Genomic DNA, 23,998 nt, shown 5'->3' on the forward strand with positions numbered 1-23,998 from the left:
AGAGAAAAGACGGCTTTATCCCTGAAGGCTCGTAAGCCAAAAGCTGTTTGTCGGGAAGGCAGGTGGAGGGATAGCTGTACAACATGACCACAACTTAGGTTTCGCCATCCCTTGTGGGATGGTGTTGTGGGAGTATAGGACTCACAAATGCTGGTGAAGTTTGGCGGTGGCAGGAGAGATTACGAGTGGTGTGTCTGCTTGGGAGTCTTGAGCATTGAGATGGCATGACCAAGTCTTGAACACTTTCCCTTCAGAGCCTAGAAGGCGGCCCAGATGCATTGGCAAGACACACATGAGACCGGAGCCCTGGAAGCGGTGCAGTGGTCAGGAGAAGGCGAGGGACTCAGCTGACCAAGCAAGTGGCAAGCAACAGCAACTATGCAGGGAGCTAATTTGAAAATGCACAGACTTCTCTAAATAGGTAGTTTTAGAGATTCGATTATGGCCGGTAACGTGTAGAGTTATTACTAGCCTCAAAGATGCCGGGAGACAGGGGGAGCAGCTTAACAGAGAGGGATGTGCAGGCTGGGGGGTTTCCAGGGAAAGTAAAGGCATATGAGAGTAAACAAGCAATCTCAGTCAGAAGGCCTGGGCCGGGAGTGTGGATCAAAGGGCAAGATACCGACGGGGAGAAGGAGAGAAACTGGTGGGAGAAACAAACTTTAAGAAATGTGTGCTTGCTATGATGGTGTGAATACAAGCCAGTTAAAGGGCATGTGGCTGCTGAGAGCAGACCCTCCTGGTCAGGAAAGAGGGACAGAGAAGGTACCGTAAAGCTAGTTTTTGAGATGCCTCCTCCTATAGGACCTGTAGGAGTTTACTTGCCTGGGGAGGCAAATCCCAGATGCTTCTCAGCATGTGGCGCTGCGGATCAATGGGAAGTTCATGTCTGCATCAGGTACCCTGAATTAAGAGGTTAGACACTGTGATGGGTTGACCCTGGCTGGATGCCAGGTGCCCACCAAAGCTGCTCAATCACTCCCCTCCTCAGCTGGACAGGGGAGAGAAGATACAACAAAAGGCTCATGGATCAAGATAAGGACAGGGAGAGATCACTCAACCAATTACTCTTATGGGCAAAACAGACTCGACTGAGGGAAAATTGATTTATTGCCAATCAACCAGAGTAGGGTAACGAGAAGTAAACCAAAATCTTAAAACACTTCCCCCCCACCCCTCCCTTCTTCCCAGGTACAGCTTCACTCCTGAATTCTCTACCTACCCCCCAACAGGGGGACAGGGAATGGGGGTTGTGGTTGGTTCATCACCCGTTGTCTCTGCTGCTTCATCCTCTTCAGGGGCAGGACTCATCGCCCTCTTCCCCTGCTCCGGCGTGGAGTCCTCCCTGGGCTGCAGGTGGATATCTGCTCCACTGTGGACCTCCCTGGGCTGCAGGGCGACAGCCTGCCTCACCATGGTCTTCACCAGGGGCTGCAGGGGAATCTCTGCTCCAGCACCTGGAGCACCTCCTCCTCCTCCTTCTTTACTGACCTTGGTGTCTGCAGGGTTGTTCCTCTTACATGTTCTCACTCCTCTCTTTCGGCTGCTGTTCTGCAGCATTTTTTTTCCCTTTCTTAAATATGTTATCCCAGAGGTGCTACCACTGTTGCCAATGGGTTTGGCCTTGGCCGGCGGCGGGTCCGTCTTGGAACCGGCTGGCCTTCACCCTGTCGGACATGGGGGAAGCCTCTGGCATCTTCTCACAAAAGCCATGCACCCCTGTAGCCCCCCCACTACCAAAACCTTGCCACACAAACCTAATACAGACACACAAAAACCAAATGGGTGAGAAGTTCTCCCTCTTCAGCTAGGCTTTTCAGCCAACTGCATCCTTGTGTAGACCGGGTCCGAACAATACCAGGAGTTTTGTTTCATCGGGCAGCTGCTGCAGCCTTGCGCTCTCCTGGCATTTGGCTCTCACTGGTGTTTGGTAGCAGGGCTGTGGGCAGAGGCGTGGACCTGTAGGCTGGCCGTCTGCACAGTGAAGCTGAGGAGCATTTCTGGTAGAAAGGAAAGATAAGTGCTGCAGCTGCCTAGTGCTGCAATCTAGATACCACAGCGTTGATCCAGCCCCTGCATCAGTTTGGTTTTGACTGTGCTGCTTTGTTTTTTGTGTTCTAGATTATCACTAGCTCAACAGACTGTACAGATGTTGATACGTTGACAAGCCTCTGGTCACCAGGAGCTTTTTTGGGTATTTTGTGGGAGTATAATCTGAAATTTAGCATTTTAAGCCCCTCTTATCCAGCTTATGCGATGTTATTTTGCCAGATCCTTTAGAGTAAGACTGAAGAGCAGAAAATGGAGCCAGCAGGACATTTTTTCCTAAATTCAGACCTCCATCTGAAACACCTATTCTCAAGGGTTAATGCAAATGTGCAAATTGCTGGAGTTCTAATGAGCATGTTTCCAGGTCTGGGAGAAGCACGATCATACTGACTGGAAGCCTTGCCAGCTGAGTAAGGTAGGCAAAAATCCTCCAGATTAAGTTCAATTTTGCCTGACTCCTTGTTTTCTTTTTTTTTTTCCTCCTAAAAAATAAAAACTTTAAGCAGGTGTATGTGTCACAGTGGAAAAGCACTCCAGAAAGGTTTGTATGTGAATTGAGTCAATGTAGAGAAGTTGCACATGTAGGACAGAAGCAGTGAGCAGGCATCACCCGTAAGAGTGTGACTCGGGTTTCCACATGGATGTATTGAAAATGCAGCTTTACCAAGTTCCTGCACACTGTTGTGCTGTGGCACTGAAGACTATGTGGTGGGTGTCACCTGCTCTTGCTAGCTTTTGTGTCTTGCAGCCCCAGCTGTTAGGATCCCTGCAGGAATGATTGTTCCCCTTCGTCAGCTGCTGTGCTGTTGGGCAGCTGGCTGCCACTTGTGGCTTTGCACAGCTCCCAGACCTGCAGCTGGAAGAGCAGGGAGGGGCCAAGTTATGATGGAACGGCCAGAGTCTGAGGTAGTGATGGCAAAGCACACTTCAGATACTGTTTACTTTTGGTAGCATAGCTCACCATCTATATTCAAGTAACGATGACTGTGAATAGCCTGAGAGCACTCTGTAAATACCTTAAACTTGAGGGAAAAGTCTGCTGAAATGCTGTCTAATAAATCCGTAGTGAAATAACAAAAGTTGTATTATCTTTCTGAATGCACATAAAATTGCATTCGTCCTTTCCCTGTCAAAGCTGTTTCCCCTTAGCGAGCATTTAATCATTCAGACAGGGCAGGAGTGTAAACCCAGTGCTCTTCAATCCCAGGTAAGTGCCCTAAGCATCAGGCTAGGAGTCAGTCTCTCTCCATTGCTTGGTTAATATTTAAGTATTACTGCAAAACAGAGGAAGTTCAAATGGAGATAAGATAGGAAAGGAGAAGAGGTAGGAACTTGTCCCACGTACTCAAGAGTGTACTGCTGAGGGCACTCCTGTCAGCTATGAAAGTGTAGATTTAACTCTCTGGTGAGGTTTGGAGGGGTCTCTCCCAGGTAGCTTCCCTGTCTGATATATATAAAAGGAGGCACAGTGCCCCAAAGAAAGCCTTTTGTAAGGCAGGCAGGGAGGGTTGTGATGTTGTGATCTGGCACAGAAGCTGTTAAGGATATCCCTTGCATCCGATGCTGTGTCACCAGGGGGTAACAGCAAGACTGAGTCTTGCTGGGATTTAGACTCCCAGCAGCGGTGTGTTTTCGCAGGTGGTTTTGCATCTGGTCTTTTGAAAGAGACTGAAACACCTGCATGTGCAAGCAGCTGTTGAGTGGTGGTTTTGAGGATGTCAGATTAGTCTAAATACTTGCTGAAAGCAGCATTTTAACACCTGAATCATCCTCTGGTTTTTAGTCCTTGGTGCTGGCAGAATAAACCCCTTGCTGCAACCCATCCATCCGTTGCCTATCCTGTAGGCAGTGTCTGTTTGATCTGTTGCCAGACCGGATGGCCACAGTTTAGGTGTTGCAGAAACCCTCGGTTTAGGCACATGGTACCCAGCATCCTCACTGCTGATCTCGCTCTGTGCTGTTTCGCAGTGGCATCTGTACCTTGTGGTTGCCATGTGTTTTAATGATCTGGTTTTGGAATATCTCAGAAGAGGAAAAAGTCTGTTTGAAAGGCCTCTGGTCTCTCTGCCCTGAAGTGGATGCAGAGATGTCTGTGAGATCCATCTTCACCAGAGTATCTTGCGTGTGGACACTAAGACAAAATCCAGTGTCCCACAGGCAATTGCTCATTCTGGGTGTGTGGGGCAAGGATCGCACTGGGGGGGAAAAGTGAGAGACCTCTGAGATAGCAGCTGTTCTGCAGCAAGGAAGATAGCTTGCCTGCCTTTTTTTTTTTTTTTTTTGCCTCTTGCAATAAGCTGGACCATGTTCTTGACATCCATGTGTAGAACCCGTCGTACTTCATGAGACACTCAAGAGTGGTGGCTGAGTGGGATCACAGGAGAAAAAAAAAAAAAAAAGAAATGCTTATCAGTGTCATCTCTAAGTCCAGGATTGTGGTTCAGGACCAGTTATTCCTAGAGTACGAAGATTTCTCTGGAAATTTCAAGCTCCAGCAGCCACAGAGGTACAGGAGGATCTTGGAAGATGAAGGTGGGGATTAGATTCTCTCATCTGAACTATGCGGAGCTGGTTATGCCTGTCCTGTTTTACTAAGTAGTTTTGCTCTCGCCTAGTGGCAAGGGGTTTTGCTCTTTGGGCTTTCTGTATTTGTGTGCTTTCCCTTCTCCCTCTTTCCCGTCAGCTGCTTCAGGTTTCTGGCAGGAGGGGTCAGCCTTGCTGCAGTCCAGCCTGGCTGGGCTGCGGGGTAGGTGCCACAGGCAGGGTGGACGTCCCTGGAGCAGGAGTTACTGGCTAGCTGTGCCATGTCAGCAGCTGGGCAGAGTGTGGGAGCTACGTGCAGACACCACATCCCAGAAGACAAACGCTGAACCATTTTTCAGTTTTGATACTCAAAATAGTTGATGCTATGAATACTAGGCAGCACAGTCCCACCATGCACTTGGTGGTCTCATCTTCAATGACATAGGTCAGTCAGGGGTGTCTAATGAGGTATACATTCACGCAGCTGTAGCTACAGTCCATTTGTTTTCTAGTTAATGTGTGAAGCAGTGTCATTAGCATCATTTGATGGCAGACTGTTGTGTGTTAGCTAGTACTGATGCCAGACTCTGGACTCATGGCTGTATCCAACCTCACTTCTGTGAACACAGTGTGAGCCTAGCAAACTGTTCATCTTGGCCAGACTTTCGTCCACACCAACAGCAACCTCTGAATATCTTCTGTAAGGCCAGCGCTCAAGCAATTTTAGTAATTAACCTGAAAGTTCATTCCACCACAGAAGTTCAGTGTGCTCCAGGCCTAGTGCATGTCCTGTTACACACCAAGAAATAGCCCAAGTGTGTGATCATAAACTTTGTCTTCAGCTTTTTCAAACACAGTCTTCCCCCAGCCAGGAAAAAAAAGTGACTCAGAACTTCTCTATCCCTTGTTTGTCCAAACAAATTCATCTTTGTTAAAGCCACCATGAACTGCAGCTCCTAACTTCGGTCATCCCCATCTAAAGCAGCAATTTGTAGTGAGGATAGAGATGATGAATTGGGATACTAGTACTACCTGTACCATTAACGAGTCTGCTAATGCCCACTCTGTATTCTTTTTCAGAAACCCTTGCTGCACAAGACTACAATGTGGGAAAATCCAGAATGTCCCAGGATAGGGCAAAAAAGCTAAGTAATTTACTGTCTATTCAGAATAAAATGGAAATGGAGTAAAATAAAGTGGACCTGCCTCAGGTCACACAAGCAGTTTGGATGCTGAGTTTAAACTCACAGAGAAAGAAGAAACTAGCCATTTGTGGTAGAGGGTGAGGAGAAGGAACAGGGAGAAAAGGTCAGGTGAAGCAAGAGAGCAAAGATTGAAAGGATCCGCAATGGCCTTTATATCCATGTGGGATTTACAGCAAGCCAGGGCTGCAGGAGTTCTTTAGACTCCAGAGAAGACCTGTAAAGAGCCACCATTAGCTTGTGCTCAGCACAAACTCTATCTCCCACTACATTCCTGGTGGCACACAGGACAAAGAATGGGAATTCTGCAGATGCACCTAGTCCTATAACCTGTAAATCAGTTTCTGTTTCACTTGTTACTTCTGTAAGCTGCCCTGGATATATGTATATCTTTTTAAAGAAAATTATTTACATCTTGTATCTCTTGTGTTCAGATCCTATCACACATATTTTTAAGGTACTCTGATACACCATTGGCCATTCCTTCATCTCTTGATGGAAATCCCATCTAAGGCATGTCTTAAAACATAAGTAGCATACTGACACCAAAGAAAACAGTCTATAATAGTACCCTGTTTTCATGGTTCATTCTGCTCCTTTTAAGCTTTAACATTAATACTCCCAAAACTAAAGGGGAAAAATCATATGGAAAAAGTGTTTCTTGACTGAGACGTGATACAGAAATCCACTCTCTCCAGATGGAGGCAGCACTAGCTTGCATTGCAGCTCAGTGGGCCGTTGCAGCCGGGCTGCATAGAGTTGCCAGACCTGTTTGCTCAGTGGACTCTTCCACAAATACCTCTGCTGCTTTAAAAAATAGTGTGTCAAATGCAACCAGCAAATCCAGTGACCAGCTTTGCTGAGTGGACAATCATCACATGTCATCCAGCATCTGTACCTTGCCTTAGAAGCCTCGTGGACACACACCGCGCCCCTCCTCTGCACCTACGAAGTCTGTTGTGGAAGCACCGTCCCTCTGGGCTGGCGTCATCCGTTACAGCTTCGTGACCGAGGGGAGCAGCAGATCTTCAGGCTCAGAGACAACCCCTGAGGGCCCGGAAAAGCTTCACCCCCCCCTCCCTTGTCTCTCTGCTCTGAGAAGTCTGGAGTTTCATGTGCCCTGGTGCCGGGGATTATGCCTGGCCTACTTTCATATACGTGCTTCCAAAGTGGCTGTGACAGCCTCCGTGGGCTTGTATTGCTGAGGCGGTGAAGCTGTTCTCTGCTACTGTACCTGGGGGCTCGGCGGTGGGCGGCAGGTGCCGCTGGTAGCTCTTGTGCGTCTGAGGGAGCGCAGCCGCTCGTCTCCAGCAGCCGTCTCTGCTGCGTTTGCCATCCCGGTACACGGCGGCGGCGGCTCTTCCTGCCAGCAGCAGGGCATGCCTCCGCCATGCCAGGCTCCCCGTGGCCTCCGGCATGCTCCCCGCACCAAGCTGCGGGCGGGTTCCCTGGGGATCGCAGTGCCGAGCGTCCACAAGGGATCCTGACCGAACCCTGCCCTTCCCCAAAGCTCTGTGGTTACGCTGCATAGCCTAAAAGCGCTTTCCCCTGGCACATGAAGTGGGAGCGCGGGGTAGCGATGGTGGAGGTCGCATGACTCCCATCGTGTTTCTGAGGGAATTCCAGTAATCAGGCTCTATTTTGTCTTCCTGTCTGCAGTTCTGGGAAGCGGGGGCAGGGGGAAGCCTAGTTTCTTGAGGGCCACTTGGGGCCAGATTCAAGATGCTGCTTTTAGGCAGCCGGGCTGGATACTACTGCGCCTAAGATGTAGGTGCTGCGCCCCAAAGACTGTGATCCTTGTTTTCCAGCCTAGGCACCTGGTCTCCCTGTAGGATGGTTAGGCACTTACATGGCCTGAAGAGCTGTCCTGAGGTAGAGGTTTGGAAATACAGCTTCTGGGGGTGGGGTGGGATGCCTGAGCTGCTCCCACTGCTCCGGGGCGTAAGTGCCTGACATAGAGCCATGTACTAGGTGCCTTCACACATGCAAGATGTATAGCACTTCTCCCACGTTCCCGGGGGGGAGCTAGAAGGCTGTTCTGCACCTCCCACTGGTGCCTGCTTCTGGGAGCTGTGACAGAAACCGTGAGATCGATAGCAAAAGAGCAGCGCAAGTGAAATGCTTGCTTCAGATGCCGAGGGTGGGCGCCGGGCAGGGCAAAGCCAGGGGAGGATGGTGGGCACTGATGCAAGTGCTCTGTGCAGCTTACGGTGCTGCTCAGCCGTGTAGCTGCGGTTGTGGCCTTCATGCCTGTGTAAGTCTACGTACTGTTTTAATTAATTTATTTTAAGCAGGCGGTGGTTGTTTGGAAGGACTTCCAACCATGTCTAAAAGCATACAGCAGGGAGCCAAGAAACCTGTTTATTAAAAAAAATAGCCCCGGGTCAGGATGGCTGGCATCTGTGCCACCACCGAGCTCGGGCACCAGGCTGGACTGTCTCTCTCTGCGTCCTTCTCCCCTCACCGAGGACCCGCATCGCTGCGAGGTGAGGAGGGAAAGCCCGGGGAAGCAGCCGTGCTGTGGCTGCCCGAGAGGCTGCTGTAACCTGCGTGGTCCTGCCTGTCCGGCTGCAGTTCTACTGCACGCTGATCAGTCTGGGATGGAGCAGCCGCCTGTCCGGGAGCACCGTATCATTAGGAGCCTAAACTGTGAAAATGGCTGCGTTATTTAAAAGAGGCTCACTAGGGCTTTCAGGGCCTGTGGTGTAGCTACATCTCGACATACCTGGTCTGTCCTCAACCTCCTTGGTCTTTTGGATGCCACCAGTCACACCCCCCAGTGCCCTTTCTCCTCTCTACAGCTCTGCCATGCTTTCTGCTGCTGGTTGTCCTCCTGGTGTCAGGGCTGTTTATTCAAGGCTTTATTTAGCCTTTTGTTACTGCTGTTGTGTCTGGAGAGGACTCCAGGGCGCACTTTCTTGTAAATGACTCCTCTTTTTACAGTCCATAAATGTAAAGCGAGCTCACCTGTTGTGCCGATCTTCACAGTACCAAGAAATACTGGAGTTCTTGAGTTTCTTTCCAACTCTTTCAAGATGGAAAACTCCTGGGATAGTTTTTATGTTTCATGGTTGACTATAAATAGCTGTCACATAGCTGTCATTTATATTCCCTGCAGGAGACTTAAGAAAGGGAATTGAGGCATCAAACTGCAGCGGTGCATGATTTCTGTGACTCAGAGCTTTCGTGTGGACTTAAATGCCTTTGATTTCCATCTGTGCCATGGACTAGGGTCAGCCTTGCCTGTCAGGAGGTGTTGGGTCTGTGCCTGTAGGCACAGCCTGTGCAACCCGCAGAGGTGAGCTGCAGGGATGCGGGGTGCCAGGAAGATTACAGTAAGTGCTGTTCAATCCTTACATCCTTGTTTTTAAAAGCAAAGGTGCGGTGTGATTTAGGTGAAGTTGTCTGGTTTGGTTCTTCACTATCGTAGCAAACATTTATACTGTTAGAGCTGTGAATAATGAAGTAGTTTTCCTGTCTTCAAACCAGCCATCTAAGCAGCTGAGGGGAGAGCTATACTCTGTGGAGCAGCTTGGATTTCTAGGGGAAGAGAGGAGAGCGGGGAATGGGACTTCTCCCTGCAGCTGCGGCGGTTTTACTCTACATGTGTGCAGCCCCAAGGCTGCACTGCTCTCCCCAGTCCCTCCCCACTCAGTTCTCCCCCGGCTGGAATGACTTGTCCTAGGTGAGAGATTTTTTTTGGCTTCTTTTATAACGGTTACAAATTATTTTATTCAGCAGAATGGAAGTGTCAGAGGAATAATACTGGCAGTCTGTTCCCAAACCGCCGTAGTGAGCCCGACATGAAAAATGTACAGGCACAGGCAGAGCTCATCTGTTGTTTTGACAGTCTTTGGGGTCATGCAAGGTTCTGCACCGGAGTGCGAGTTTCGTGTGGTTGGAGGGGGTTTTGGCTTCTCCTGGAGGTGAGACTGAAACCTGATGAAGCGAGTCATCAACAACTCCGCAGATGCTGGCACCGCGGCAGGAAACAAAAGCAGCTTTTTCCCCTCAGCAGCATGTTCCCTGGCTCCTCGGCAAAGATGGTACGTGCTGGCCTGCATTACCCCCGCCCCCCCTAAATCTCATCATTTCCTCCCCGCAGGCGAGCGACCATTCCCCTGCACATGGCCCGACTGCCTTAAAAAGTTCTCCCGCTCCGACGAGCTCACCCGGCACTACCGAACCCACACCGGCGAGAAACAGTTTCGGTGCCCCCTCTGCGAGAAGCGGTTCATGCGGAGCGACCACCTGACGAAGCACGCCCGCCGCCACACCGAGTTTCACCCCAGCATGATCAAGCGATCCAAAAAGTGCAGCTCCAGCAGCTCCTTGTGAAGGCAGGGCTGGCCCGGGGCGGGGAGAGGGGGGGAGGCGAGCTGCGGCGAGGATGCAGGCAGTGGTGCCGGTTGCCCTCACCGTCCGAAAGCACACATAGCCAACATTTAAAAAAAAAAAAAATTAAAATAAAAAGTACCCCGTGCCCCTCTCCCCGTACTCCACCTCCCCACCCTGCGCTGGGAAGAGCGGTCTGGAGCAAGTGGACTGCGGGGTGAGAGGAGCGAAGGGATGGCCAGCAGAGGAGGTGGTCACCTCCTCTGATGTAAAGCATTGATGCTGGTGTACATACGTCTGACTGCCATGGTCTGGCCTATGCCACCGCAGTAGCATGACCCCAAGGTCTTTGTGATTGCCGTGTCATGAACATGTTTCGTTGAACAGTGTAATGCTGCTTGTATTTAGAGTTTGTCAAGTAAAACCGCTTTCCAAGTCACATAAATAACTCTCAGATAGAAACTCCATAGCACATTGTAGAAGTGGGTTTACTTCTGTCTCGGAACTATCCTGCATTTAAAAAGACTGTTAAGAGAAACATTACGTATGTTACTAATAGCGTCTGATTGATATACTGAGATAAGGTGAATTTATACTCAAGAAGGCCCATTAAGTAAAAGGGTCTTTTTATCTTTTCTTTGTATTAACTATACTTTTGAATATAAGCTGCACTTTTCCAGTAAAAACATGTATAATTCAAGAAGATACTTAAAGCAAAAAACCCCCACAACAGCTCAGTCATTTTCTGACCATATGTGTATTTAGCTCTGTTATTCACTTACCTGGAAAAATACAAATCAGCCTAGATAATGTGGTGGGGATGTGGGAGCAGAAGCATACGTCTCTCAGTTGATCCTATACTTTTAATCTGTCAATAAATACAGTACTGTACTATAGAAATGCCACTAACAGTGCTTTATTCTGCTGTGTTTTGTTTGAATGGATGCATTAACAGCAGCCACCATCTTTATAAACTGCTGCTTTTTTAAAGGCTTTTTCTCTTCCTACACTTGCCTTAAAGATTTATTGTTTTCATACCCTTGCCTAACTCCTGCAGCATCCTATGGGAGTTGTGTGTGCTTACAGAGAGGGTAGACCTTTGCTTAAGAGCACTCTGCTAATGGAAGCAGCTGAAGTTACTGTAAGGAGTACTTTGGAAGGGCTCCTGTATCTCTTGATCGCTGTTTCTGTAGAGTATGGGGGCAAAACCATGAGCTAATTGGAAATACAGCATGGAGGGTGTGTCGCAATACTCCTTATGACATAAGCTTCTCTTGGTACTTTGTGTTGTACCCTTATCATGCATGGCACATCGAACACTGATAAAGGCAATATTACTTTTATTTTTAAAATATTTTATGCTCTTTAGGAGGAGCAAAACAATCACTGAAGGAAAACTTTTAAGTCGTGGTCATTAGCTGAGTATTTCTTTTTTTTTTAATGTTAAAAGCATGAACTGTAAGAGGTTATCGGTGATTTTTTTTTCCCCCCCTCCCCAGCTGCATAAAGGGGGGAGAATTCTGTTTACGCATTATTTTTTCCGGAAACATTCTTCTCCTATTTGGTTTTTACCCCTTCCTCCAGAAGAGGAATGGGAGGTGCAGCCCTACTATAGAGATTTAGGGCCAAATTCATCTCGTGAGTAATCACACTGAAACCCAAAGTGTTTCCACTGCAGATGAATTTAGGTCATCTTGTAAAATTCTGTACATAAAAAAAATCTTGTTAGTACACCTGCAATTACAGTATCTTACTGTTTTACCTGATAAAAAGCTTGCTTCCTAGAAATGAAAATAAAAAAATTAGAGAGTTAGAGTGTTTTCTTCTACAGTTGTATTAGTCTTTCAGCATTAGAAATCAGTTTGCATATAGTGTTTTTACTGTGTAGTTCATGATAAATTCCGTCTATGTGAAGAGAACTGCTTTTAAGGCATTGGGGATATTGAGCAGTCTGTGGAGTAAAAAGGGATGTGTTTTCTTCAGTGAAGACATCAGGAAACCAAACACACTTTCTACCTCTGTTTCAGCTTTTTGAAACATTTATTTAGAAACCAAACTTTTAATTTCTGGTGTCCAAATTGAGTCGTAGAGACATACGTTCTTCCTAATAAAAATACGTAGCCTTGGTGTTTCTTTTGATCTAGAAATGCAGAAAGTGTTCTCCTTACCAGTACTGTTAATGCTGCCTTGTTGAGTAGGGTCAGGGCCACGTGTAGCCTGGTGAGATTCAAAGGCACATGCACATTCATCTTCATTCTTCTCTTTGAAGATCATGCAAAATTCTGAGTCTGTCCTGTAGTCTGGATTGTTGCCATTTTGTAGGACAAACACAGCATGTGGAGAATTAGGGCCTGATCCTGTGAAATACAAGACACCCTCACATCCTATCAACCACAGTGGGAAGCCACAGCTGATAAGCAGCTCCTAAATCAGTACCTAGATGTTTTGGTCACTTAGCTACCAGGATTAACCTATACATGGAAGTCAATGGCCAGATTTATGGTTTCCATCTTGTGTATTTGGGGTAGAATGCACATTTAAAGAAACATCATCATTCCTGCAAAGGCTGAAAGAACGAATAGGCAGGGGGTCCTTTGGTCTATGGGACAATGGGATGTACAGGCACATATGATCATTGCATGTGACAAGATCCTGTTTCTGAAAAAAACCCTTCCTAAATGGTAACCCATTTGCTGTAACATATGCTGTATTTCAGCACTGGACAGATGGGATTAATGCAATCATTAACCACTAACAGAATATATTGGGAATAATCAGGTTTGGAGATTTTGTTTTATTGTTTTGTTCATTTGGGGTTTGGGGTTTTTTTCTTTTGGTAAAAGCAAACAATGGCTCTAACGCATAAAACAAACTGCAGGTTAGTTCTTTGCATCTTGAAGGTAAGTTTTGAAGAGTGTTGCAAGTGTTGGAAAAGAAAAGGAATATCAGGTTCTCTAATACCGTATGTACTTGTACTATTTTGGAAATACTTAATAGTGCTGCAGTTAGGACAGCTCTTCTCCTTGGTTAAGAAAGTCCTTTACTATAGAGAAGTCATGGCTTTAAAGGTATAGCTATATAACATATTTTGGTTTTGAACAGTTTTTCATGACCTGTATTACAGATCCTTTTCAGTTTGCAGATGGACTTAGCCCAGCATACACCAGACTGGACACATACTTCAAAATGCTGTTTTACAGAGTAGTGTGATCTGTAACACTGTAAAGTACCAACTTCCAACAGTTCAATCAGTTTTATTTTTGTACAGTATTCGTATCCTTTATAAATTATTTTGCTGTCCTGTTTTTTAAATCACATGAAATTGTAAAAAAAAGAAAAGGAAAAAAAAAAGTAGGCGTAGATGTTTTTGTACATATGTATATATATTGTCCAAATAAAGAAAAAAGGAATTAAAAAAAAAAAGTTGTTTTGAATGGTGGGAGTCAAGCAGTGGTCATGTAAACCAGTCTGAATGATTATGAAGAAAACACTGCTGCACACAATGAAATCCATGAGTTGTGTATGAACCAGGTTCAAAGGTCTTGGTGTTGCTAGTCATTATTTAGCCTGGGTCTTGTTTCTCTACTTTTCCCAGGTGTTTTCACAGGTATTCTTTCTGCTGCTACTGCAGGGAGACAGAGACACAACTTGCAGTGGGGTAAATGTGTCCCCTCACCAGCATGCTCCAGCTCCAAGGAAGTCTCTCTCCCATTGCTCAGTGGCTTTTGAGCTCAGACTGGTGCTGTCCCTCAAGCTAGTGATGCTTCACCCTGCACAGCCACACTGCTGCCTTGAGATTTCCATGGGTTTGGAGGGATTGCTGGCGTAAGGAGAAAAAAAACATCCGCTCAGCCTCTGAAGGAGGGAAAGGCAAGGAAACCCATGCCAAAAAGCTCACTGACTTTTACCATCCTTGACATTACAGTTGCTGAAAGCAACTACTTACATGCGCTAACTTAACCTGGTACATGGGAATGGTGCTAGGGTGTGACTGCAAGGTAAGACCCCGGACAGAAAGGAGCGTGTAACCCTCCAGCAATGCAGGCAGAGATGGAGGGGTAGAAGTGTGCCGTCTGCATCTAGAACAAAACTTGTAAGCAGCGTCCAGATTTGATGCCGAGTTGGAGTTTTCTGCCCTCTGGTCAGATGGCCAAAGGACAGATACAACAAACTCAGCATAGGGTTTTCTTTTTTTAGCTTGTCATTGATTTTAGGAATAAGGGACACAGGGCTGTGGCATTGGCCTCATTCCCCTGTGATCCCATCATAAAGGACTTTCCATAAATTTATCATTCTTCACCTTAAACCCTTTAATATTTGTCTTTAGTGCTCTAATTGGAACAGCTATCAAAATCTTCCTAGTGTAGAGAAAGCCTTAGCCTTAGGAGGATGTTTCCAGCCATTGAGATCTAATACACTCTACAGAATAGTCTTGCCAGGAGTGATGTAAATTTTGGCTGGAATAGGTGTGACATGTGAAGACTGGGTGCGTCTCAGTGGATGCTGGCAGCCTTCAACAGTGACATGGGGCGGTGTGACCCTGAACACAGACCAACTGATTCAGAGAGCACAATTCCTACAAGGTGAATTTTCATTTCTTCTCTCTGCTGAGGACAGAAGAAAGGAAACATGCCATAAAATGACATAAAAGTCCAGTTAAATGCCTGCAGCATGGTTCAGAAAGCCGCATGCAAGGGTGGCTTTCTGAACCTGCCTGCTAGGGTGACTAGAATGACTTTCACCTCCATGGGAGTCTAAAACAATCTTGTTCAGCACTCACTTCAGAGCTAAGGAGTGAGTGAGGTTTCCCTTCTGCATCAGAGCTCCATAACAACCGCTACATTCTCAATGGCTTTTGCTTTGGAAACAAAATCTCTTCCAGGTTGAGCACTTCACACCTCCCAGCCACATCTGACAAATTACATCAACAATAACTTAACACAAAGTCACAATTTTCTAACAATGTACTTACCCAAGTCCTCTTTAAGGGACTGCCTTAAAGCAGGGGGGAAGCTTTCCCAATGGCAAGAATTTTGCAGCTACCATGCTTTCAGTGCCATGCTCTCCTCAACTGAGAAACTCCATGTCCCCTAAAATACCTCCTCAAACACTTCCACAGGTATTATGGAAATCTTCCCATTTCAAAAAGGGGAGGTCTTGACTCGCATCAGTTCTAATCCTTAATAGACGCTTGTCTCTCTGTTATTACACACTGTATTTTTCCAGTTCATGTATCTCGGTATGGAGCTCATGTGTGCCTTTCGGGATGAGAGACAGCGGAGCCCCTATTGCTTTCAGCTTGTATTTTTGAAGTTGCTGCAACCGTTACTGTTTTTTACTGGCTTGTGGCCCACGGTTGAAAACTGATAGACATCCTTTTGCTTTTCATATCAAAAGCCATCAGTCTCGGTTTCGGTATTTTCTGTTGCCTCTTAGGCCATGTAATTCTGATCAAAGCAACACCTGGATGTCTGCACAGCTGAACACAAGGTACAAAGAAGTGGAGCTTGTAAACCACAGGACTAGGAGAAAGGATCACTGAGTAGATAAGGACAGCTTACCATCCCAAGATCCAAGGAAGCCCTATGGGAATTCAGAACGCATGGAGAAAGAAACGAAAAAGCACAGACAATATCAGAGCCCTCCTGACACTGTGCTAAAAAGGTGTACAGGAAAGTCTTGGGCTCTCCAGATGGTCTTTTCTTCCTCTTCTGGCTAATGGGCAGGGGCCAGAAAGACAGCAGCAGACATTTCAGGAGATGTAGGTGTAGGTTACATCAGAGGTCCCTGGAGAGACCTCATATAGTGCTTTGGGCCCTTCTGCTGTTAACCGTTGCTTCAGTGGCCTTGAATAATGTTTCCAAGTAGAAAAGACTTTTGAGAGCCTATGAAAAGCCATGCATAACTGCTCTGTCAAAAAACACAAGGCCAGGGAAAACCACAATTGTGTTATTAGTCTGTGCAGTGCTGGTGGTAAATCACTGCCTTTGTTTTATTGGATTACAGAAAGACAATCCAGCCCTTACCTAGAGGCTGAGCTACATTCACCTCTTATGTCCAATGAACCCTTTTTTTCAGGGATGTAATTTTTTAACTGAAACATTTCAACAGGGACAACCTTACTGTAAACTCCTTCAAACCAAAATAAAGGAAATTCTCCCAATATAACTCACTCCAATAATTTTTCATGAGCATACTGATTTCTGACATACTGAAGCACTGCATACACGCTGAAGGCTGTGCCACTTTAATTATACTGGCATCAAACCAGTATATTTTATACAGCAAAGTGTATTTTAAATACTACAAAAGTTCCGACCAAAAAAATCCTTCATGAACAGCAAAATTGGGCTCAGAAGCAGACAAAAAGTGGATCCAGGTTCCTCAGCCACTGGGCCCATGGCAAACTGCAACATCAGTGGCTTTTCACATGAACAGATCTTTCAGCATCGTTGCAGCAGTGCAGAGTGGTGCTGATACTGCTGGTGGTGTCTGAGAGCAAGTCCCTTTGCACTTCTTGTGCCATTCATCTGCTTTGGATTTAATCTGTGTTTGTAATTCTTCAAGAAACCAACAACAAAAAAACCCCAACCAACCAAAAAAACCTTTGTTGTCCATGAAAAAGCTATTACATGACCCAAACTGAGGTAAACCGGTGTTCGTGGATTGCAGTCAAAATCAAGCTGCGTAATGTTGACAGTCTACAGCTTTGGTTACAAACTGGAGAAGGGGGAATCAGAGTCTTTTGCCCTTGAAATTACATGATCCCTATTACCTTAAAGCATGTATTCACTTTGAGCCATCCATATTGCATGTCACCTGTGCCATCTTGTGCTCTCTGTTCTTTTCCAAGGCTCCTTAATACCTTCTGCCACCATCTTCTCAGTTATGAGCTGTTCCTTCCTCCTTGCCTCTAACAAAAAGAGCTTTGCCCACTATGGTGCATGGCTCCCTATCCCTATGAATTTTGTCATTCCTTTCCAGCTTACTTGCCATGTTCTCATCTCCGTGCTTCCCAAAGAGGTTTTCAGTCTGTGAGCAGATGCCTTGCTCTTCTATGAATACACACTGGGCCTATTTGCCAAGATTTCATGTAGCTCCAGGTGCAATAGTTGATACAAATAATTAGCAATACTAAACTCTAGCTAATGGCACGCATAATGTCATGTTTTGAGACTAACATACACTGTTGTGGGTTAACCCCAGGCAGCAGCTCAGCCCCAGACAGCCACTCACTCACTCTCCCCCAGTGGGATGGGTCAGAGAATCAGAAGGGTAAAACTGGGAAAACTCCTGGGTTGAGATAAAGACAGTTTAATAGCTAAAGCCATGTGCACAAGCAAGGCAAAACAAGGAATTTGTTCACTACTTCCCACCAGCAGGCAGGTGTTCAGGCATTTCTCCAGAAAAGCAGGGCTCCACCACACATAGCAGTTACTTGGGAAGACATAACTCCAAATGTCCTCCCCTTCCTCCTTCCTCCCCCAGCTTTTACTGCTGAGCATGATGTTATATGACATGGAATACCCCTTTGGTCAGTTGGGGTCAGCTGTGTCCCCTCCCAGCGGGTAGACTTCTTGTGCTGGTGGGCAGTGTGAGAAACAGCAAAGGACTTGATGCTGTGCAGGCACTGCTCAGCAATAGCTAAAGCATCTCCTATGTTACCTATGGTGTTCTGGCCACAACCCCAAAACATAGCCCCATACAAACTACTATGAAGAAAACTAACTCTATCCCAGCCAAAACCAGTACAACTGTCAAAAAACCATTGGCTTAGTGGGGGTAATAGATCAACAGGAGGATGACTGGACAACTGGGGAATTACTTTGAGAGCTACTAGGGAGCAAAAGAATAGTGGAGAAAAGCTGGTGGAATTTGGTGGAAAGCACAGAGATGGAACCACTGGCAGGGGACTGCACCACTGGGAAAGAGCTGAGCCACAGGAAAGGATGTCAGCAGGTAGGCTGCTACAGTGCTGGTTATCACCTCTTTCACCTTCTGCCTCTGCTGTTGCTACTTGCCGTTATTTTTCTGTGCTTTCCCTGCTGGCTTTCAACACTGCCACAGTGGTGCCTGAAAAGCTTTCAATGGCTAAACACATCTGGTTCCTGCACTCACCTCTCCTCTCCTTGTTTAACAGTTCAGCCTTGTCAATAGCTAAAGTTAGCACTGAAGTAAAATGAAGATTAGTAACTACTAAATCACCCCCTGCATACAAAACACTGCCTTTCATCCAGGCTGTCCTAATATGCAAAGGACAGCTGGATCACTGAGCCTCATAGAAGCGTGGCTTTTGGCAAGCCTAGTCTTTGAGTCCAATAGCAGAGAAACATTCCTGTTATTTTCAGACGTTCAGGCTGGGACAGGGGGAGGATTTTTCTTGGAGCGGAGGTGGATTTAATTCCCTTTCCCATCTCCTTCCTCTCCAAATTATGATGTACTGAATCCTGGTTTTATTCTTCATTAGCAAGGTACTGGGGGAGAAAAAATGCTTCTGTAACAAAAAGTTCTAGGAAAATTTATTTTGGACATTGTGTTTCAGTGAGTCAGAACTGAAGAGAGTAATTCTGGCTCAGAGTTATTTACAGTGAAGCTAGAGTGCCAAGGTTCCCCCGCGCTTCCTGCGATGTAGGTCTCCTGCCAGACACCTCCCATCAGATATCGTGCCAATCAAATCAGAAGAAACTACAGCGTACCTTTCAAGAAGCAGGCCAAATAAAGACAAGAGTGAGGACAGGGAAATGATGCGTGCAACATCAAAACACCTTCCATAAAATGACAATACATTTTGATGCAGAGTTACTAGGTATTGCTGAGCCAACATAGCCCTTCTGCTCAGTGTGGTGCTCCTTTCCCAGCACAGGTGGTGCTGAAGGTTGTGGGGTGCAGTGACAAGAGAAGGAATTATGCACTGTGTGGGACCATCCCTTACGCAACCCCTGGGGACAGCCTGTTCAGTTTATCTGAACACTAATTTAGGTGAACACTGAGCATCTTGAATTATGGACCTCCTTCTCACATCCTTCCCTCCCCCAGATAAACCCCACTATCCAAAGCCTAAGCATAGACAGCATAGACAGTATCAGACAACATGTTAATGTTATGCAAGTGTTTGTAAAATAGAATGACAGATTTCACATCTTACATATCTGCTCTAACTTTGCTTTCAAGAAGACACCATGGAATGGCACGGGAATTGGGCAAGGAGGATGAAAATTAAGGCTTATTACTAAGAGATGTTCAGAAAATTAAGCAGCCTTGCAGTGCAAGGGAACAAGCAGGAAACTGCAGGCTCATAGAAGAAACCCAAGTCAGTTTCCACAATCCATAGGAAACAGTGTTTGAATATCATCCAGAAGCTTCTAGAAAGGAAGCATCAGCCAGAGAACTTAGTAACAAGAGGGAGCATCTTGGCATGAACCATACACAAGAGCCTCTAGTAGTGTTTAAGTAAAATTTGCCATCAGGCCTGGAGCAGGTGCCTATCCTGGCCTCTAAAGAGCACCTACCACACTTTTCAGTAAGCATCCTACAGCCCAGACCAGCTCTGTGTGTTTCATCAACTCTCACTAATTCCAAAGCCTGGAGAATAGATGTTCCCAGTCAGCAACAGCCTTAACAGGACTCATTTATTTTATTTCTAATAAAAGTCCAAGCTTCATGTAAGCATGTTGAAAGCACTGTAGCTGTGCAAGTGTCCCTCATTCTAATTTGCTGCTTCATCCAGTTAAGCAATCACTCCTAGTTAACAATAACGTACATGCACCAGTGCTGTTTACAGTCACAAAATACAGTTAAAGGTGATTTATAAGTGCTTGTCAGTATTTGGTTTCTCAAGATCTTTTTATTTCTCACAGCAAGTCACAATTTCCATGCTGCTTCTCTCTGTCTCAATACATGAGCAGACACAGATGTTTGTCAAAACTGCAGATGGTGGTGGAACAGGATCTTTGCCATAGTCTTCAGCTGGTCTAAACAACAGGGAAAAGTACCTATTTTTGGAGAAAGCTTAATTTATACTTCAGCTGTCAGGACTATTTAGGGTCTTTCCACTTCTACATTTTTGAGAGGTCCTGCCTAGTCAGCAGGAAAAGTTGGATACTACATGTATATTTAACCTAAACACCCCCTTATCCCCCCTGCTCAAAGTTACAGTGAAATTCATTCCATGGGTTTTTATAGCCAGAATCCCCAAGGAGCTGAATAGAAGTAGCAAAGCATGAGGAACAGCAAGAAAGCTGGCAGCACGGAACAGGCCTATATGCGGGTAAGGAATGCTAAATAACACTGTAGCTACACTGAGCAACTTCGTGTGGATTTTCATGACTGAATACACTATCCAGTTCAAAAGACCTCCTTTTAAGCCAGAAGGTCTCAGTTTGTGGACAGGATGCACCTGTCACACAAATTAGCAGGTTACTAATGGGAACGGGTGTGGGAGGCACACAGTCATGTTGTATAGCCCATCTGCAAATAGCAATGGCTGCTTTTATATACCAAGTTTGTTTTATGGTTCCTTTTTTGAAGGCTTTAGCTAGCAGAGCTGCTGGATAGTGAGGCTCTGTAGATCAGAAACATGACAGTGGTACGGTTTTGCGGTTTTGCAGCTCATTACGCTGTCTGGGGTAAGTTAATATGAATGACAGTGTCATATTAAGATTGTAGCCAGACAGGTCGAAATCAGGACCTCTGGTCAATAGCTGACAGACCTCCAAGGAAAAAGCAAACACCCACAAGGCCATCATTCTCTTCACTTGTGCAGTGTGGCAGGCACATATCCAGAAGACATAATCTTTGAGATGGGATCTGAAGTGCCTTCCTCTTGCAATAAGTCAGACTTACATTTCATACCTCAGCCTGAAACATGAGAAAGGAATTGAACTCTAGGAAGAAATCCCATGATGTTCTAAGATGACAGCATTAAGAATAGATAGCCAGTGTTGTCTAACCATAGAAAAACTCAGTCCTGACACATGTTCATGTAAGTAGTTTCACTTACTTAGACACTGAACACAAACTGCACTTTTCATATCGTGATCCTCAGAGACTAAACAGAATGTTTCCATTCAATTAAAAAAAAATTAAGCATAAAGAACCCAAGTATTTTGAAGATCAAAGAACACATTTAAAACCCAGATCTTGCATAGCGTGGACAGATAAGCCTGAAGCCTCAATTAGTCGAGGATACTCTCCTGGCCCACTCAATCCTGGGACTACAGCCCAAGTTTCCACTTTCAGTTCTTCTGTCAAATATTTGCATATGGATGCTAATTCTCACAGAACTTATTCCAGGAACTCATTTCACAGTCAGACAGACCTCCATTGATCAACAGCGGCCTGCAATATAAGAATGTGTAGCTCTCTATTCCCTTAAACGCTCATCTATTCAAAACAAGAATTACAGTACTTAACTTCTAATACCCGAAACCTTTCAGATCCTAGCTTAATTCTGCAGTGGGTTATTTTATTTCTAACATTCTAACACAAAAAGCCTGACATTATCAATTCTATTGGCTAAGTTCATTGACAGGATGCTGCTAAGAAAAACTCCCACTCAAAATCAATTGGACACAAAATTTTCTGTAAAATTCTATTGAATTACACTCCTCCTGTGAAAACAAGGATACTTCGTAATTTCAGATGGTGTCCTGGGACTCAATCACTTTTACATACATTTTACATACCAATCAGTTTCCATTTCTTTACAAATCATACTCTTCACAATTCAGTATTAATTTTTTTTATAGTTAACTAAATAACTGGTGCTTAATTTTAGGTATTCAGCATTCTGTTGAGAACATCCACTTTCAAATGCTTAACAGTTATGGCCAAAATCCCACCAATGAATTTTATGGCTATCTGTTGAAAATCCACTGCGTATACAATCACTCCAATGCAGCTGAACCCTTGTAAAAAGCTGTCATGACCCGGGCTGGACAGACCAGGGAGTCGTGTTAAATTTTGAATTCCCTCGGGCTAAATTAAGGTGAAACGACACCAAACGATGAGTTAAACGTTTTATTCGTGGCAGAAGCAACCTGAACTTGTGAGGCCTTAACACTAGGTGTGCCGGTTTCTCACAACAGGAACTGGCACGGAACTGCCTCAGTAACCTGCGGTAACCATACACATCAGTTCAGGGAAGACAATAAGGAGATCCCTCCCTGCTGGGTCACAAGGTTCAGAGCAAACCCCCTTGCTTTCTAGACTCCTTCTCAGAGAGGAGCCCAGGGGTAGCTGGATCCACTCCTACTCCCAGGCTTGGTCAGCTGTTTTATGTCTTAAGGGGGTCTGGGGGTTACGGAAAAGGAAAGGGAGAACAAGACAGGGACAAAATGGAAGAGAAAAGAGAAAGATTTCACCGGCCCTGGGTCCAGCGTTGGTCCCACCAGCCGAGGGGTTCCGGGTCCCGTTCTGGAGTGCACGGAGCTGGGGCTTCAGTTTGTGTCCTTTTATCATCTCCTAGCCCCTACTTCGGGTGGGCAATCGAACTCATTAGGCTAATTAGGTGTCATGCATGGTTTGTGAGCCTTTGGGCTTGGGGGTCAATTGGGGGGTAACTTCCCCTTCCCTGCAGACCTGAGCTGCCCTGCCCAGCATGTCAGAACAGGGCGCTGTGCACCTTCCGGCGAGACCTGCCCCTCCTGCTGCTGACGTCCAGTGCTGACGGGCTTCTTTTCACCTGTGGTTCCTTGCTGTGCAGGGTTCGTTATTATGCAGAGTTCTTCTCAAGCAGAACTTGCCCCACCACAATGTTTGAGACATTAACTCTTTCACAAAAGCCTCCTGATTTTAACTTACATGTGAAATCAGCAGGACTATTTATCACCAAAAAGTTTCACTTGAAAAAAAAACCAACAGGAAGTTATATATTGCTTAGTTTTACTTCTGCAAGCTAACTAGCTCATTGTTTCAAAAAAACCTGGCTCTTTGTCAGTCTCCTTGCTGAGAGAGACTTGCTAGAAAAATAAAGACCTTATCCTTCCAGGAATACAGAATGGAACGTTAGCTCAAAAATAATAAATAACAATAATAAAGTATATTACTCTAACAATAACATATTCTTTATATTAACTTCAGGTATATTTTCACAAAAAAACCAAAAAAACCCAAGCACAGCTACTTACAAACCATTCCCTTCCTACACATCATCTTCTTCATTCATTCTAAAAGTTTCCATTTCAATAGGAAGAGTTTGGAGAACATGCATAACTGTGTTAGGGGAACACTATTTACCAAAAGCAAATTCCAATTTTTGGAAAAACAAACACAAACAAACCAACATCCCCCTGACACAGAATTAGTCCAATATAACCTAGAAGCATTAACTGTACTTCTGATGCTACATTACTGACAAAACAGCAAAATACAAGAAAATTCCATTTTATTTAGAACTACTACTGAGAAAAAGTAGGCTCTTTGGTGAAAGAGGCCACTTTGAAACATCTGAAACAAAATAATGTGCTTCAAATCTGTTACACTTTTATACCTTTTAAGAATCAAAGTTCTTAATTATCAATTTTTTGCAGGTTCTCATCCTTCACAATTTTTGAAGTCTTGAAAGCCAGATGTTCCAAAAAGTTCTAGAAAAACATTATATATTTTTTATATATATAAATGTATGTATGTATCACTGTTCATCCATCCTTCCAAGTCGCCGCCGCCGCCTACAGAAAGACTTTAAGTTCCATTTGTTTGCCTCCAACATAAAGGGTCCATTGTAGACAAACAACACCGTCATCTTGTCATTGTAAGTGAGATTCTGCAGGAGCTGGTGAAAAACACAAAAACCAAAGTCAAAATAGCTAGAAGACATGTTCCTCATTATCTAAAAATGGTGAAGGAGGTCTGCATAAAGCCTTAGATCTCAAAAGGTTAATATAGCAGGA

At 45.3% G+C, this 23,998-nt stretch overlaps 1 protein-coding gene and 1 long non-coding RNA gene across 3 annotated transcripts in view; one reads left to right on the forward strand and one right to left on the reverse strand.

Annotated features, from left to right (window-relative positions):
• The first annotated feature begins 1,720 nt into the window (after nt 1-1,720).
• On the forward strand, nt 1,721-10,219 carry LOC104832434. 2 transcript variants are annotated; one of them, XR_774412.1, is made up of 4 exons: nt 1,721-2,464; nt 4,347-4,555; nt 5,653-9,109; nt 9,880-10,219. It is a non-coding gene; the product is annotated as an uncharacterized LOC104832434 (long non-coding RNA). The 2 variants fall into 2 exon arrangements; XR_774413.1 differs by lacking the exon at nt 1,721-2,464 and adding an exon at nt 2,476-2,757.
• Nucleotides 10,220-23,635: 13,416 nt separating this feature from the next.
• Nucleotides 23,636-23,998, reverse strand: part of SMC5 (structural maintenance of chromosomes 5) — a 53,585-nt gene continuing 53,222 nt past the window's right edge. Inside the window, exon 24 of the mRNA XM_010568610.1 lies at nt 23,636-23,880. Within this exon, the coding sequence (XP_010566912.1) occupies nt 23,740-23,880 (141 nt within the window). The 3' untranslated portion in view covers nt 23,636-23,739. The remainder of the gene's footprint in view (nt 23,881-23,998) is intronic.

Source organism: Haliaeetus leucocephalus, unplaced genomic scaffold (genome assembly GCF_000737465.1).
Source record: "Haliaeetus leucocephalus isolate CR32 unplaced genomic scaffold, Haliaeetus_leucocephalus-4.0 Scaffold251, whole genome shotgun sequence".
In the NCBI taxonomy this organism is placed as follows: Eukaryota; Metazoa; Chordata; class Aves; order Accipitriformes; family Accipitridae; genus Haliaeetus; species Haliaeetus leucocephalus.